Raw genomic sequence first — 15,658 nt, forward strand, 5'->3', positions numbered from 1 at the left:
TGTTGTTAAGGGTGATTTAAAGGGAAAGCAAGAATTTGGGTTGTTTTTGTGTTTCCTGATAACTGAGTATTATTGACTAGCTTTCCTGTTTTGATATATGGATTCCTTGAATTTTTTAATACAGTGTGTAAACCGTGGCTTCTTGCTATTTTTTAAATCTGTGTAAAATCAGGTTTTTCCATTTTAATATATCCGTCCTCTGTGGTACTGTGACTCTTCCATCTCCTTTAATGCAAAGATTCATCTGTGATGTAACTCCCCTGACTTGGGCTGTGCTGCACTAAGGATGAATAAGTAATTAAACAACACAAAGAAATGAAGGATGGAGGGAGGAAGAGTGGAAGCTTCTGCCAGCTAATTTGATATGGGGGCTCAGGTGAGCAGGAAATGGCTGCTCTGTACTTCTCAGCTTTAGGTGCAGTGCTGTTGTTTCACTTCGAATTCAGCAGCTGAACTCCCAGGGAAAACAGCAATTGGTTCAACTAGTCTGCTCCACTCTATGAATCATCTGCCATCTCTTTCCCTGCTTTTGCACCATGCCCCAGTCATTGCCCCAGAAGCACAGTATGTGCTGTCTCCAGGCACATCATGTTCTGCTTTTTGACTTCAACAACTCTTTCTGGCAACTTATTTTACACAGTATGTTAAAAATTCTAGCCCTAAAGGCAACAAACACATGGAATCAGTTGCCCAAGAAGGCCATTGGTTTCTCTCAGCAAAGGCATTTAGCAAGAGTTAGTGCTCAACTCACTGTGTCCCTGGCTGTTTCATCTGAGACAAGGCTGATAAGGGGATTTCCTTTGAAGGGGAAAAGCATAAACTATATATGCAGATAATTTCCTATTTGTTGTATTTAGCTTAACAGATTCAGTTTCATGGCATCTCTCACGTGCTCCCTTTGACCATATGAAACATATTCACAGTTGTCTGGATGCAAGATTATTTGCCAGAAGCTGGGGAGATGCCATAGAAATATTGGCTTAGGAGGGCAAGGGTGGCAGGGTTTCTGATTCTTCCCTCTCATATTCTGCTGCTAGATATCAAAGGTTTTTGGGAGGAAATGGGGGGGAGGGGGAAGAGGAGAGGTGGTATTTAACCTTTGCCGCAATTCTTTTTTCACAGGTATTTCTATTGTCGTCCACTACCATAATATCTTGGAATACTATTTATAACTTTGATCAAGACAAAAAGAATTGTCTTGTATATGTATATAAACACATGCATGTCATGAATAGATGTATAGAAAAAGAAAGAGACTGTTAATAGCCTGTAGGCCACCCTCACCACATTGATTTTCTAGGGTGCCTACAAGTACATCATTTAAAAAAGCAGTAAAGGACTTTGAGCTACACATGTAGAAAAGGCTGGGATTAGAGATGCAGCCTGTAAAACCTTCTGTATGCAACTGGGCCCAAAGTTGGGGAATGTAAGTGCACCCACCTGGTCTTGTATAGGCACTCTCTAGCAACCTTAGAGTGCACACCCAGTTCTGGCTGCGGGGTGTGTCCCTGGGACCTGTGTGTTGGGTTGCGTTCACCCCTGAGGGAGGCCCCAATGCTCACCTGCCACAACTTGATCTTCTTTTCTTCAGTGGTGGGGCTCCCCCTTCTGGATTTTCGCAGACTGGGTGCTGCCCTTTGCCGGTGTTCTTGGAGCTCCACCTCCCCTACACCCCTGCCATATGCCAGCCCTCAGGACTGCCAGATGATGGGTCGCTGGCCTGTCCCTTAGATGTTCTTGTCTGCTCTCTTCTTTCCTTGCCCGCCCCTTCTGACCTTCTCACCCTGGGTGACTGTGGGATGTGGGACTGTCCTCTTCTTTGCATCTGCTCACCCTCCAAGGCGTTGTGGTCTGCTGCACTGCCTCAGTTCCCCCTCTTGACTCGCGGTCACTTGGAGGGGTTCCTTCCCTGGTCCAGGTTCTGTGTGCCCTCCAAAAATACAATTAAAAAAAAAGAGAAGAAAAGAATAAACGGGGTATGGACCTCAGCCCACCCCACTCATGGATCCAGCATCTGTGGTCCTTGAGATCCCTCGATGCCATCCTCCTTGGCCCAGCTGCCCTGCTGAGCCAAATGGGTAATTCTTTTAATGGAGTTGAGACCCTTCCTGCAGGTCCCTGTCTGGCCCCCTGCACAGCTGCCAACACTGCTGAGGTGCAGCCTGGGGAGCAGCTTCACCCTCTGGCTCCTGTGTTGCTGTTTTCACTCCCATTTCCCCACCACCGGCTTTTAAATCAGGCGGGCGGTAGTTTTTGCTGACATCACCTGCCGGCGCTGTTCCCAGCTGGAAATAAAAGTGGCTGATGAACTGCACTGGCAGCCCTTCTCGGTGTGGCTCAGCCTCTCCTGTGAATGGTAAATGTGCCCTCTTTCCAGGGCTTTTCGTTTCTTTTTCCAGGTGGGTCAGCCCTACCTCGGCTCCCACCACAGGAGACTGCTTCAGTGCCTCTGCTTTTATCCCCCTGGGACAGTAAGATAAAGTATGTAAGGTCTGCAAGGGGAAGTAGAGGTAGCATTAGAGAGCGTAAGAAACTAGTCCCCAGGAAGAATTTTCCCCGTTCCTCTTACATCACAAACTGACCTAATATAGCTGGGTTCCTATATTGTGTCTTCTTCTGAAGGCCCAGATATAGTCCGCAGACTAGCTGAAGTAGGAGGAAGATAGGTATTTCCTATATTTCAGCTCTTGTGGTATTGTGCAGAAAAAATAATCGGATAAAATCTCCTTCATGCTATCTAGGGGATTAACCCTTGTAATTCACACATTAAGTTATGGCTTGACTAAACCTCCTGATGTTTCCACCACTGCCCCACTGCACTTCAGATTTAAAAGGGATTCAGCAGTGTAGCCCAGACAACCAGATATACATGTCTAACACTTTGCCATATATGCCATTACCACATTTGGATGAAAGCAGCTCTATCAGCTCTAAATATACTCACCCAGAAGTGAGCCTTTTCTATTTTTGTCTGGGCCTAAACAGTCAGCATTCTCCTTCCTGAAGATCACTGCCTCCGATCCCTGGATCTTTCTCCGTTTCCATCTTTCATGTATCTTACTCTACTGGATGATGACTCCTGTAGGAAGACCCATGCCATTTAGTATGAGTATAGATGTATTAGCTCCATAGCCTCAACTGAGGTAATTATACTCAGTTCTATTTTGCTCCTCCTCTTCCAGATGGATTTCACATGCTTTTTCATTCTTCTTATTCATTGTCTGTTCTAGCTATTGAGATGGTAAGCACTTCTGTGTAGGATCTATTTCTTAATATGGGCTGGTATAATATCTACTATGATTGACCGATAAAATTGGCTGCGTCTCCAGTAACTAATATAACACCAGGAAGCAAACAGGCAACAATACCAAAAGCCTGCTTTTCAATAGCATAAAAATATTTTTTTTCACAAAAAGCATTTCTCCTGCTAGAAGTAGCTGCATCTTGGAAGTAGATGAGCTTCTAACTGTGAACAGTCTTGGAATCCCTCCCTTTGGTCATTTTCAGTATTTGCTTTAATTTTGTACAGAACTTGGGGCTCAATCCTACACCAGGGAAGTTCATAGGCACTTTGCTTGGGGGGTCCTTGAGAGCCAGATTGGGCTGTTGAGATCTAGAGTTTAGAGCACTTATTTAAAAAATGCATGACCATTAACTTACTATCTTGAATCAAATACAGCTACAGAAATTACTCATGTTAATAACTTTTTATGTAATTGACACATTACTACAGTTCTGTCTCAGTCTCCTCATTCTGGATGACCACCAGGCTGTTATATTGGGTTCTAGGTCTGAACCCACACGGTTCCAAGCTAGTTGGTCTAAACAGCATCCAGACATTTTCTCTAGTTCTGGACTGTTCTGTACACTATGGCATGCTTTTCTGGCACCCTTCCTTTGGCTGAGAGACCCCACAGTCCAACTGTCCTGGTCCCTGAGAGCAGAGCTGAACTCCCAGTGGTTTACCCACAACTGTCTCTAGAGCTTCCTGCTCTTGGGAATTCTGGTTTACTGCCTACCTCTTCAGGGCCCATGTAATAAATTAAAGCAGGGAGTACCCACACGGTTGGCAAAGGAAATTCTCAAGCACACTTATGCACACCCAGACAAACACAATTTCTCTTTAGAAGTCACGAGAGATACAGATCTAGGGAAAAACAATGAACACCTGAGCACAGTTCTCTCCAACAGAGTCCTCACTATTCCTTTGAGGCCTTTGAGATCTGTTAGGTGTCCTTCAGAGAGGCACCAGGTCCCTGCATCTTGCTGCTACCCACTTCCCAGTGCTTTACTTCTACATTAGCTGTTACTACACAGAGGACATGTCTGCAGGTGCATTAATACACCTTTTCTAATGAACATTAAATTTAGTACCTCGAGTGCAAGATATCAAATTAATCTGCATATGCACACTTTTTTAGTGACGCTTCATGAGAGTAGACTATTTTACTGTGCATTAGCGTAATGTCACATTTTTTATGTGATGCTTTAATGAACAGTAAAATAGCCTACAGTGCATTAAAGTACATGTGTAGACACACCCAGGAAAGAGATCTAGATGGACAGTTTGGTACAAATATCAGCTCAGTGCTCAGCAGGCATCAAAAGCAAATAAAATGTTAGGGATTATTAAGAAGGAAATAAATCCATGGTGTGTCTACCCAGTTCTGGTCCTCATACCTGAAAAATGATACAGAAGAACTAGAGAAGGTCCAGAGAGAGACAACAAGGATGATTAGTGGTATGGGGGGGCTTCCATATGATGAGGGACTAAAGAGGTTATGCCTATTCAGTTTTAAAAAGAGATAATTGAGGGGGGATATGATAAGGATTTACAAAATACTAAGTGATGAAGAGAAAGTAAGTAGGGATTTATTATTTACTATCTCTCACAATATAAGAACTCTGGATCACAAAATTAAACCAACAAAAGGAAGTTCTTTTTTCACACCACGTATAATGAAAGCATGCAACTCACTGCCACCGGATGCTGTAGGTGCGGACAGTTTAGCCAGATTCAAAAAGGGATTGAACAAATTCTTGGAAGAAAGGTGCATCAGTAGCTATTGAGCACAGGAGTTAGGGGTATAGCATCTGAATCAAAACTTCTTAGACTTTAAATGCTGGAGGCTGGAAGTGACAGAGGAACAGTGGGGGGGAAAAACCCTGGTCGCTCTCCCTTTCAGCATCCACTCCCTACCACTGTGTGACAGAGGATACTGGGCAAGATGGACTTATGATCTGACATGGTAAATGGCAGTTCTTAAATTCTAATAACAATCAGCTCCTCTTTTCAAGGAGATGGATCCATTGCCAAGCAGGATACATCTTTGTGCTTCTCAGTTTGTGGATTTTCTGTCCTCCCTGCCCTTCCCTGGTATTGCTGGCAGAAGGCCAAAGGTCAGTGATTCAACCTGTCATTCCCTAGGTGAGGCTTTCAGTTGCTGGTGGCCTTTAGTGAACCTGTAACAGATTGACATAAATGATCTGTTATCTGCAATAAAATGGGAGTTTTAATCTGCACTGAAGTTATAGTTGGAAATAGCCTTCATAAAATCAAACAGAAGTCATAAATGTACATAGGCAGTTCCCCTAAGTTATCTGGTACACACATTATTACTGTGTGTGTTGCCTTCTGGCATCAAAAGCTAAGAGCAAGTACAGATATAGTGAAATCATAATAAAATAATGCAGTTACTATATTGCGTGTTTCTAGTCTTGTATGTCTCTAGCTCTCTGAGGGATGGATACATTTACCATGAAACATCTAAGAGTTTAAGAGTTTCAGAAAACTTTTCTGTTGAAGCTGATTCATTTGATTTCTGACTGAATGAATTAATTTGCTGCATCAACAATAAATGTCTTTCTTTTAAGTAAATTATCATTATTCTCAAAAAAAGTAATAAAAAACCACGTAAAACCCCTCTAAAATTCCTTTCTGTCAGTCAGTCAGACCTCGTGTATCAAAAATGCTGTGTTCCACTCTATATCTAGAACCCACGGTATTTGAGAAGGTGCTAAATCAGGCACGGCAGGATCACTTCCACACCAACCATTCTTTTTCTCAACCCAATGGCCTCCTTTTTCACACCTGTTAGCATCTGGCTCCTAATGCAGGGCATTGTGAAACTGAGAAAACATTCAAAATATAATATTTGCTGTACTTCCATTGAGAGGAATTGATCTCTGAAGACACCACAGGTCCCAGAAGCCTTTAAAACAAATTAATTTCTGAGTTACACCTTCATTTTGCTGATTTTGTGCAAGCTTAGGAAAACCCTAGATGTAAACATATCTCAACTTTGTAGAAAACTCTGGGTCTGAGTTGTTATGCAATGGGTTACAAACACAGAAAATATAGCCTCTCATGGGCATGCACATACCACAGGTGAAGCAATTTTCAAAGGCTGGAAGACCAAATGCTTCAGATCTATTCCCAACAATAGGTTCCCAGGCATTCCTCAGGGTTCAAACTATGTATGCTCTTGGCCAGTGTTTCTCAGAAAATTGACTCACCTGCATTTTTCATGAACCTGTTGATAGAAATGGAAGTTTCTCAGAGATGAGAAAGTAAATTTCTGGGGGAGAAGGATGGCCAGAAAGAGACTATATTTTATTCTCACACATTTTCCTTCATAATCAAGGTGAAAGATGAGATCATAGAAATGATTATCTAAGTTTTACATGTACAGGAAAGGAGCTTTTATCCATAAGCTGTCACAACTCTGTTCCAGTCTGGGTAATAAAAAAAAGACACTTCCCAAGAGACACTTAGTCTGCCACAATTAAAACAGTTAAATATTTGTTAATCAATTCTGATTTTAAAAAGGCAGTGACATGCATTTGGCAATATCTTGAACAGCTTTATTTTCATCTCTGAAGAAAGAAATGACCTGCTTTAACCACTTATATGGCAGAAATGAGTCACCTCTACAAAGAGATCGTGCCTTCAGGTCAGGAGTTCATTTTCCAGAAATTGTAGATGTTCTGTGTCATGTACACTTTGGGTCTCAGTTTCTCATTACGTTTTCTTTTAATTTGAGGATAATCTGAGATGTATGCTACTTGCCACTTAAAACCAAGGAAAAAACTGCAACTGTATTTTCCATGTATGCAGAAATCTTTCACATGTGCCAAGTGTCAGGGTAGACAAAAGAGCTTTGATCATATTCAGACACCGTAACTAGCTACTTGTTTCAATTACAGAACATTTTAGCTATTATTACATGACAGGCTGGCACACACTCAGTGCATGACATAATTTTATGAAAGCTTTTCATTTCTTTCAGTGCAGTTCCCAGCCCAGGCTACTCCACTTATAGTGGAATAGTATCATTTTGAACCAGCCCAAGAAGATATCTTGAACTGAGATCTGCAACAAATCTATGACATGCCCACTGCATATGCCATTCAGGAATTCAGACCGTCATCCTCATCACCAGACTTGTGAATTTTCCATAGACTTTGGTTGTTATTCTTTTTTCTTTCTCCATTTATTTCAGGCCAAATGAATGCATATTCCTATGCAGTAATATATTTTCACATGGATTTGCAGTGTTCTCCTGGTCAGCAAACTTTGTAATGAACAAAATCACAAAAGTACTGACCAAAAAAATAATAAAAATAATTGATTGCTATTAAAGTGGGTGTGTGGTTTGTATTTGAACATATGCCTATGAATATTTATTTGCAATATCTGTGGAGTTCTAATCTTCATCTATTGAATGTATTAAACTTATATTTCAATCAGTACATCTAATTTCAAGTCGAATAATTAAGTGTATTTATAATAAACGTAAGTAATTCCTCACATATGAAACTGCTATTTTGACATTGCTAACAAAGTATGACTGAAAGTCTCTGTTTCATTTGGAAGCGCTGTATGCAGTGTCAAAGCTATTGAAGAGTTGTTTGATTAATTTAACAGTAGTTAAACCAGCTTTTTAACCCAGGTGCTAATTGAGTGTTAGGCGGGAGTAACAGCTGAGTGCCAACTTTACACTCTGAAAAACCACTAAACTTTGGAAATGCTACAGCCTGGAATTTAATTACTTCTCTCTCTTCCTTTGCTTTTCCAAGGAAAGTATTTTATTTTGACTCATGTTTAAACAGAATGTATTGTTAATTAAAGTTCACAGATAACACACAGGGAACCTTACTAACCTGACAAGTAAGTGACACTTCATCAGTTTAACTAAAGATGTGATGTGGTTACACTGATGCAATTACTGATTTAAATAGATAAGATTTCTATATGGGAATACTTTAGAAACCTGGTTTACCAATAAAAAAACTGCTCATGCTAAATCCTACTAATCTACCTAAATCAGTAGATCGCTATGGGCAATGGGGGAGACAGGGTGGCATTTTAATTAGAGTTGCTCTTAAGAGCCACTCTAAGTAAAGGGCCCATAATGTCTCATGTATTCAGTGCCCTGTGCTTCAAAATGTCAGCGAGCTTTAGCTAAAGCACCCCGCCACCATTTTGAAGCACAGGGACGCTGAATACACTTGACGTTGATGCTGCTGGAGCATGCTAATTAGCACCCTGCAGCAACTCGATTAATTGAGTCTGCTCTGACATAAGCTAATTAGCGCATGTCGGACCAGGTGTCAGGTATGTGTATAGGTGCCCTATGATATCATATTGTGGAACTGCAGACCAGCCTAAGGTAGGGTTTTCAGTAGGTTTCATTAAATGGTACAAAATTCAGTACAGTCACCCATATTTTGTTTATATGAGTTTAGCTCCACTACTTAAAACTTAAATAGTATCAAACCAAAAGCAGCTTGCACAATGAAGTCTGCAGACAGTCTGAAACAACAGTTCTGAGAGATGTAAATGGCTTTAATCATCTGAACAGAGTCCTGCCAGCACCAATCCAGTAGCGAGCCCTGTGCATGACAAGGAAAAATCACGCATTAGGCCTATCTTATGGATCCAACCAAATTCATTCTGGCTGCCCTAACAAGTATAGGACGTAGGGTTCAGATTGAGCTAATTCCCCCCCGGAATGTCGGCTTTTTAAAAAGCGATTAGCTGTTTATAAAGAAAATGTCAAGAATGTGAACAGCATGGAAGAGGGATGTCTTCATGTCTGCAGAACCCCAAAACAACTTTTTGAGAGCAGTGAACTACCTTATTTATTTCATTGGGAGATTTGCTTAGCTGCCAAGAGATAATTTGATGATATCTTTTATTGGCACAACTGTACAGCTGGGATAGGTGTTAGATAAGCTTTCAGATAGATGTTAGACATGGCTACAACAGCACTCCAGCCCTACTACAAAGATCATTTCAATTTCGTCATTGCTAGTTAAGAAAGGTGAGAAAGATGGGAGGGCGGTTACAGATCTGCACAGGTTACTGAGAGTCTCCTTTTGGTGCAGCAAGCAAGTGACACACGGGAGGCATTGCCACTTTTGTCTCTTCAGTCAAGAGGGACCCAGGTCCATGGAGCCAAATAGAGCCCATGGGCATGTTCCTACCCCAGCAAAGGGAGGCGTGCTTAAAGGGTCCAGTGGAGGTTAGAGAGCTGAACTATCATATTTTGAACCACTGTGTTATCTACTTGGAGCTATGTCTTATTTTAGTGATTCATATGGATGGACTTTATTTTGTGGTCAGTGCTTGGAAGAACAGATTGACTTTTATTAGGAGATGTTTTGGATGGGGAATCCAGGAAAAAGATGACAAAGTTGAGATGGAAATATAAAGTGCCCAAGCGAGGGACTAACCATCAAGGGATGGGAGAGAGGAGGGGAATGCGACTAGGTTACATATCATACTAAGCCCGGGGGTGGGGGGATGTGGAAGGGGGAAGGGGGGGGTCGCGACGCTGAGAGGGAAAGGAGATAGATACACACATACCCGTTACAGTGATCCACGATGTTGGAGGAAGTGGCTCGGAGAGAGCATCTCAGTCCATAAAGTCTGATCGCGGGGGTCCTCTTCAGGTGGGGTGGGGTCGTCCGTGGCGGCGAAGTCCTCTCGACGCGAAGCGAAGCGGGGGGGGGGCGGTTCAGGCGGCGGCGTTCTCTGGGTCCAGTCCGGCAGCGGCTGGTCTGGAGGGGTCGATGTACTGGCGGTGGCCCGTGATGTGCTCCACGTAGATGTCGCGGGACCAGCGGATGGTGTCGGACACCATGAGGCAGCGCATCAGCTTGGCGTAGCGGCAGGAAACGCGGCAGGCACGGAGGACGCTCTCGTTGCTGGGGTCCCAGGCTCCGAGCGTCCCCACGATGAGTGCGTCCACCGTCACGTCGTAGCTGCGGCCCCTCAGGGTGTCGGCCAGCGGGGCGTACTTCTCCCGCTTGTGAGCCCGGGCCTCGGTGAAGGCTTGGTGCCGGTTCTCGAAGGGGATGGTAACGTCCACCATCACAATCTTCTTTGCCTCGTGGTCCGTGACGACGATGTCGGGGCACAGCTGGCTCTCGCAGCCCGGGACGGTGAGGTTCACGGAGATCTCCCCCGCCCCAGCCGGGATGGCCCGCACCAGGCGGTCCTGGACAGCGTTGTGGCGCAGCTGCCAGGCTCTGGTGTGCGGCTTGCATTCCCTCTCATTTGAGCTGTAAGTGTGACAGCCTCCTCTTGCAGCTACTTGCCTGCCCTCAGAGGAGAAGGGATCCTACAGTGGCTCCTATGTGGGGAGAGGAGACAACCATATGCAGCTATCTTTGCATCTCTGGGAAAGAAGCAGAGCCCCATTCTCTGCTTACCCTCCACCATTCTCAGTGGAGGACGAGACAACTGAAGTTCCTGTTCACACTGAATCTAGCGTGCTAGATTGCCTTAATCAAGTTATAGTCCAGGTGTGGGCAATTATTTCGGGCAGAGGGCCACCTACCCAGTTTTGGCAGGTTGTTGAGGGCTGCATGGGTAGCCCCACCCCTTGAAAGGTGCCCTGCCCCTTGGTCACCATCTTGGGACCAATGTCCCAGGGCCATCACTGATGGGTCCCAGAGCAGGGCACAGGCTGGCAGGGGTCTGTGGAGCTGGGCTGGGCTGCACCAGCAGGGAGCGGGGAGCTGGCCTGGCTCCATAGAGCCCCTGCCAGCTGGGACCCCGCACTCCTGCCACCCTGCTCTGGGCCCTGCTGGCACTGGCCCCAGGACACTGGTGTGGGCCCCATGCTGGCTCCCCGCCTGTTCACACCCAGTGCCCCCCAGCTCAGCAGTACAGGCAGGGGGCAGCGCTCCACCCTGACCCCCTGCTTGCCACCAGGGAAGAAGCTGGTGCTGAGTGTGGGGAAAAGTGGCCCCTCGCCTGCCCCATGGCCGGCACTCCTTGCTGCAGGCACTCACGGACCACATGGGCCTGTCTGGAACAGGAATAGGAACAGGCAGCCTCATGCAGGCTGCAAGTGGGTGCAGTGCAGGGCACTAGCCATGGGGTAGGTGAAGGGCCACTTTTCCCCATGCTCAGCACCAGCTTGTAACCTGGCCCCACTGCCAGCCTGGCAGTGGGGCCAGGTTACAAGGTGGTGCTGAGCACGGGGGGGAGGGAAGCAGCCCCTCCCTGCCCCATGCCCAGCGCCCTGTGCTACAGCCACTTGCAGCTGGCCTGGGGTTGCCTGTGCCTACTCCGGACAGCTCCGCCCGGGCTGTGAGTTCCTGCAGCAGGGAGTGCCGGCCATGGGGTGGATGAGGAGCCACTTTTCTCCATGAAGGGAAGGAGCCCAGGGAAAAGCTGAGTGTGGGGATGAAGCAGTCCCTCCCCCACCCCACACCCAGTGGCCCACACTGCAGGTGCTCACAGCCCACATGGGGCTGTCAAGATCAGGCACAGGCAGCTTCATGCAAGCTGCAAGCAGCTGCAGCGCAGGGCACTGGGTGTGGGCTGGGAGGGGCTGCTTCCCTCGTCCCATGCTCCTTCCTTGCCCGGGGTCCCCCCCCTCCCACTTACCTGAGCTTCCCTTGCCGGGGCAGCCATGTGCTCCCAGCCCAGAAACTGCGGCTGGGGCTTCCAGCTGGAGGCCGGGGCTAGGCGGCCCGCCATTGTTGGAGCCCACCAGGCTTCCCCTGGGTCCTACTGCCCTTGGTTCCTGTCATTTTTGACAGGAACCAAGGGCAGAGAAATATTAATTTTCTACATTTTTTGAGGGGCCCCACAGGCCGGATAGAATGGCTTCATGGGCTGGATCTGGCTTGTGGGCCGTTTTTTGCACACCCCTGCTCTAGTCCCTAGAGTGGACACATTCCATCACTACATTTTGCAGAATGCAACAAAAGTAACAACTTAAACATTCATTACTTTATGTGGGCCATGATTTAAAATGGAACTCGGACCTTTCCAACAAATGAATTTGAGAACGCAACATACAGGGACTGTATGTTGATAATTATGGCTTACATCAGACTTCCAAAGAATCTGGATAGCTATCACTACCATGCAATTGGAGCAACTCCAATCTTCCTGCAAGGTGCTTCTATCCCCATTTTACAGATGGGGAAACTGAGGCACAGAGGCACAAAGGGCCCTATGGAAGGTGAGACAAGAAGCAGATACTACAGCAGGGAACTGGAACCAGGATTCAAATTCTAGGCTTGTGCCTTATCGCTAGGCCCATTCTTCCACCCTGTATCATCACACATCCAGCTACTCTAGGTGTATTCTGAAGAAAGATATTAGTTGGATTAAATGCTCCTGTTGTAATAGAGTTCCCCTTTTTAACACCAAGGATTCTCCCTGAATCTAGCAAAATTCTTCAAATCTGGGGGAATTTTAAGGTCATCCTCTAAATTGCTCTCTCCTCCTGTAAGAATAAGAGTATTTTAATACTCTGTATAAACGAGAAATGCAGTGTCTTCATTCTAACACAGCTGTAGAGTTTGAGAGGTTTTAGTTAATGAGCCTGACCCAAGTTTAATAATTATTTCTTCAGCTGAATTGGAATAAAGACATTATTTAAACATGTATCTGTCATCTCATACTGCCTGTGGGTTGTCATTAGATATCTAGTTCTCCAACTTTTTCAAGACTGGGGGGGGAGGGGGAAGATCATTTCCTCATGCTATTTCATTTAGGATTATGTCTTGTTACATCCCCTCACATGAAGCATTGTAACCTGAGACAGTTTTAGGTGCTAGCAAAACCTGGGGTGTACATGCGTGAGCACACTGATCTTTGCAAATATCTATGCTTGTGTTACTGATTTACAAAACAGAGGGCCTCATTGTTTGACTTTTTCTCAGTGTAAAATGAAATGCAGTCCCACTGGGCTGCAAGAGAGAGGAATCACCAAAATAACAAGACCTCAACAGCAACTTTGGTGCCAGGATAATGACTCATGAGACTTAGCTAAGTAAAATGTTTTTATCCTGTCAGTCTCCTCTTGCTCATGTTGTCATTTATTACACTATCAACCCCTAGGCCCTTCTGAAAAGTATGCTACAGGAACCGCTTCAAACACTCGAGTGAAAACAAAAGTCAGCCGCTGCAAAGAATTTTCTCTCTCGCTCAGCAGAAAAGACCAGGCTAATTTGGGACTTTCTCTGAAGCCCTGCAGAAGTGTGATCTACACTTTGAATGCAGTCTTTTCCCCCTCTAATGGTCAGCACACAAAATAAATACGACTCATATCATATGAGTCTATGATAGATATCTGCAAACAGATCTAGGCTGTCCTGCCATCCTGCAGTTGGCTCATTGCAAACTGAGAAACCCATAGATTTTGCCAGTAAAATGAGAAATCCACATTTGCCTCCAATAAAAGGTAAAATCCATGGTTTTCTCTGTTTTTCCATGGGAAATGGAAAACCCAGGCCCCTGCCAATCAGGAACAGCTCTGGTAGAGACCTTGGAGCTGATAATGACCAGCTGACATATTTTGAAAATTGTTAAATTTTATTTATGGCAGTTGTTCAAACAAACTTCAATTAAAACCTTTTAAGTAGCATGTTTTTAAACCTATATGTTGATTTTAAAAAGCCTTTCATGAAATATGAAACATACCTGCCCTTTCAGTGGATGCCTGACAAAGCTCTTCTGTCCAACAGGTTGTCCAGCAAAAACAGAGGAGATAGGACTTGACATTCCTGATATTTCTAAGGTTAAAAAAAAAAACTCTGAAGGAAATAGCCCTTTCTAAAATCTTTTCTGATGAAATCAAAAGGAGCAGAAGTCAAATGTGCCTCCCTCTAGTCAGTTCATCTTTTAGTTGTATTTGCTGTTGTTTTTTAGACACAAGAGCACACAAGCTGAGTCTACTGGGGATGCAGCCCAGTCTGCAAGAGGAGGCTGCCCCCGCTGGAGGCTGGGGCCGGGGAGGCGGGGTTAAACACCCCTTCCCCCGCTCAAACTTACTTCTGCCTGCAACAAATCCCAGATGCACCTGGACTTCGTAAGAAGAAGTGATGAGCAACCCTGCAGAGTCCTGCTGCTATAAGCCTGCAAATCCAGAGACCTTGGGGGCAGCAGGAAGAGGAAGTGAACACACAGCCAGAAAGCCATGCTCTAGTGCCCCCTGGCTTCTGGCCTGAGCCACTTAAACAGATAGGTGAAAAAAATAGCATCCTGATTTACTTTCCAGGAACCCTCCCAACCTCCAATAGCCCCTGGGTGATTATAACAGTGCCAAGGGTGCAGTACATAGAAGTCGCTGATTTTGAAAGGTCCTTTATCCAATCTGGTTATAGTTATACACAGACAAGTTCATTATGCTTAAAAATGCCAACAAGAGATGTTTGGCTTTTGAGGCATTGCGCTGCTTTGTGGGGTTGTTAGGCAGGAATACTGTATCAGCGAAAGACTCAAGAGGTACATCCACCCTGTCATCTTTGAGACGGGCATCTGCTGTCCTCTGAGCTCGGGAACACTTGTACCTGGTGCATGCAACAAGATCTTGTCCTACAAAGTCCTTGGGTTTATGGCAGGGTGTGAAACCCTTGCACCCAGTCACCGCCTGAATGCTCAAGAGGCTTTCCCCCCCTTCAGGCATCTATGCAAAGCTAAGAAAAAGTCTTGCCTAAAGTATTTAATTGTCAGCTTTGTGTTTGCTGTCTGGCATCAATGGGTTGTGGAGACAAACATAATTCTCAGGCTTAAGGAGTTCCCTCTAGGCTTGTGCTACAGCACAACGGAGAGAAGCTTCCATTGTTGCTGCCTGCGTTATCTGTACTGTAGATAAGGAGATTTCAGTCTGGCACCCTTCCCAAGCAGTAAATCCAAACACAAAATAAAGCAGCAGAAGGTCTGAATGCATCAGCTCATTTCACAGAGGCCTCCTTCTGTGATTATAACTGGGATTGGAGTCATATTCCCCAAAGTTTAATTCACCGTGTATCAACATGCAAACAGACACCTTTAATGTCAAATATTAAGAACCAGACACAGTGCATGAGCTTCCATGTGATGGTAATTAGTTCGCATTTCAACCCATAACAGACACAGATTTCTCTTCCAAAGAGAATACATTTCTAATTAGGTATATCCCATGTGCACCTTTCAAATACAAGGGAGGAAAAGTAGGTATGTCTCTGATCTTACTACAAAATCATTATTCTGTATGAAATGTGGGGGTAATTAACAATATTATTACACACATTTAGGTGAAATGAGGTGTCACCCACTCAACTGTAAAAACTGCAACACAGCAGTCATAATCAAACCCCGGTGCAGTATTTTTAGTGCCTACACGAACTGTACTAGAAAGCCTGT

The 15,658-nt window shown here is 44.9% G+C and overlaps 1 protein-coding gene across 2 annotated transcripts; it reads right to left on the reverse strand.

Annotated features, from left to right (window-relative positions):
- Positions 1 to 9,911: 9,911 nt before the first annotated feature.
- LOC149870023 (uncharacterized) lies at positions 9,912 to 14,091 on the reverse strand. 2 transcript variants are annotated; one of them, XM_090034677.1, is made up of 2 exons: positions 13,955 to 14,091; positions 9,912 to 10,640 (listed from the first exon to the last, which is right to left on the reverse strand). In XM_090034677.1, exon 2 carries the CDS (start codon positions 10,377 to 10,379, stop codon positions 10,023 to 10,025), a length of 357 nt encoding a protein of 118 aa, XP_089890803.1. In that variant the 5' UTR covers positions 10,380 to 10,640; positions 13,955 to 14,091; the 3' UTR covers positions 9,912 to 10,022. The 2 variants fall into 2 exon arrangements, with proteins under 2 accessions (XP_089890803.1, XP_089890804.1); XM_090034678.1 differs by lacking the exon at positions 13,955 to 14,091 and adding an exon at positions 11,906 to 11,996.
- Positions 14,092 to 15,658: the final 1,567 nt, after the last annotated feature.

Source organism: Crocodylus siamensis, chromosome 2 (assembly GCF_052110815.1).
Source record: "Crocodylus siamensis isolate JL-2025a chromosome 2, ASM5211081v1, whole genome shotgun sequence".
In the NCBI taxonomy this organism is placed as follows: Eukaryota; Metazoa; Chordata; order Crocodylia; family Crocodylidae; genus Crocodylus; species Crocodylus siamensis.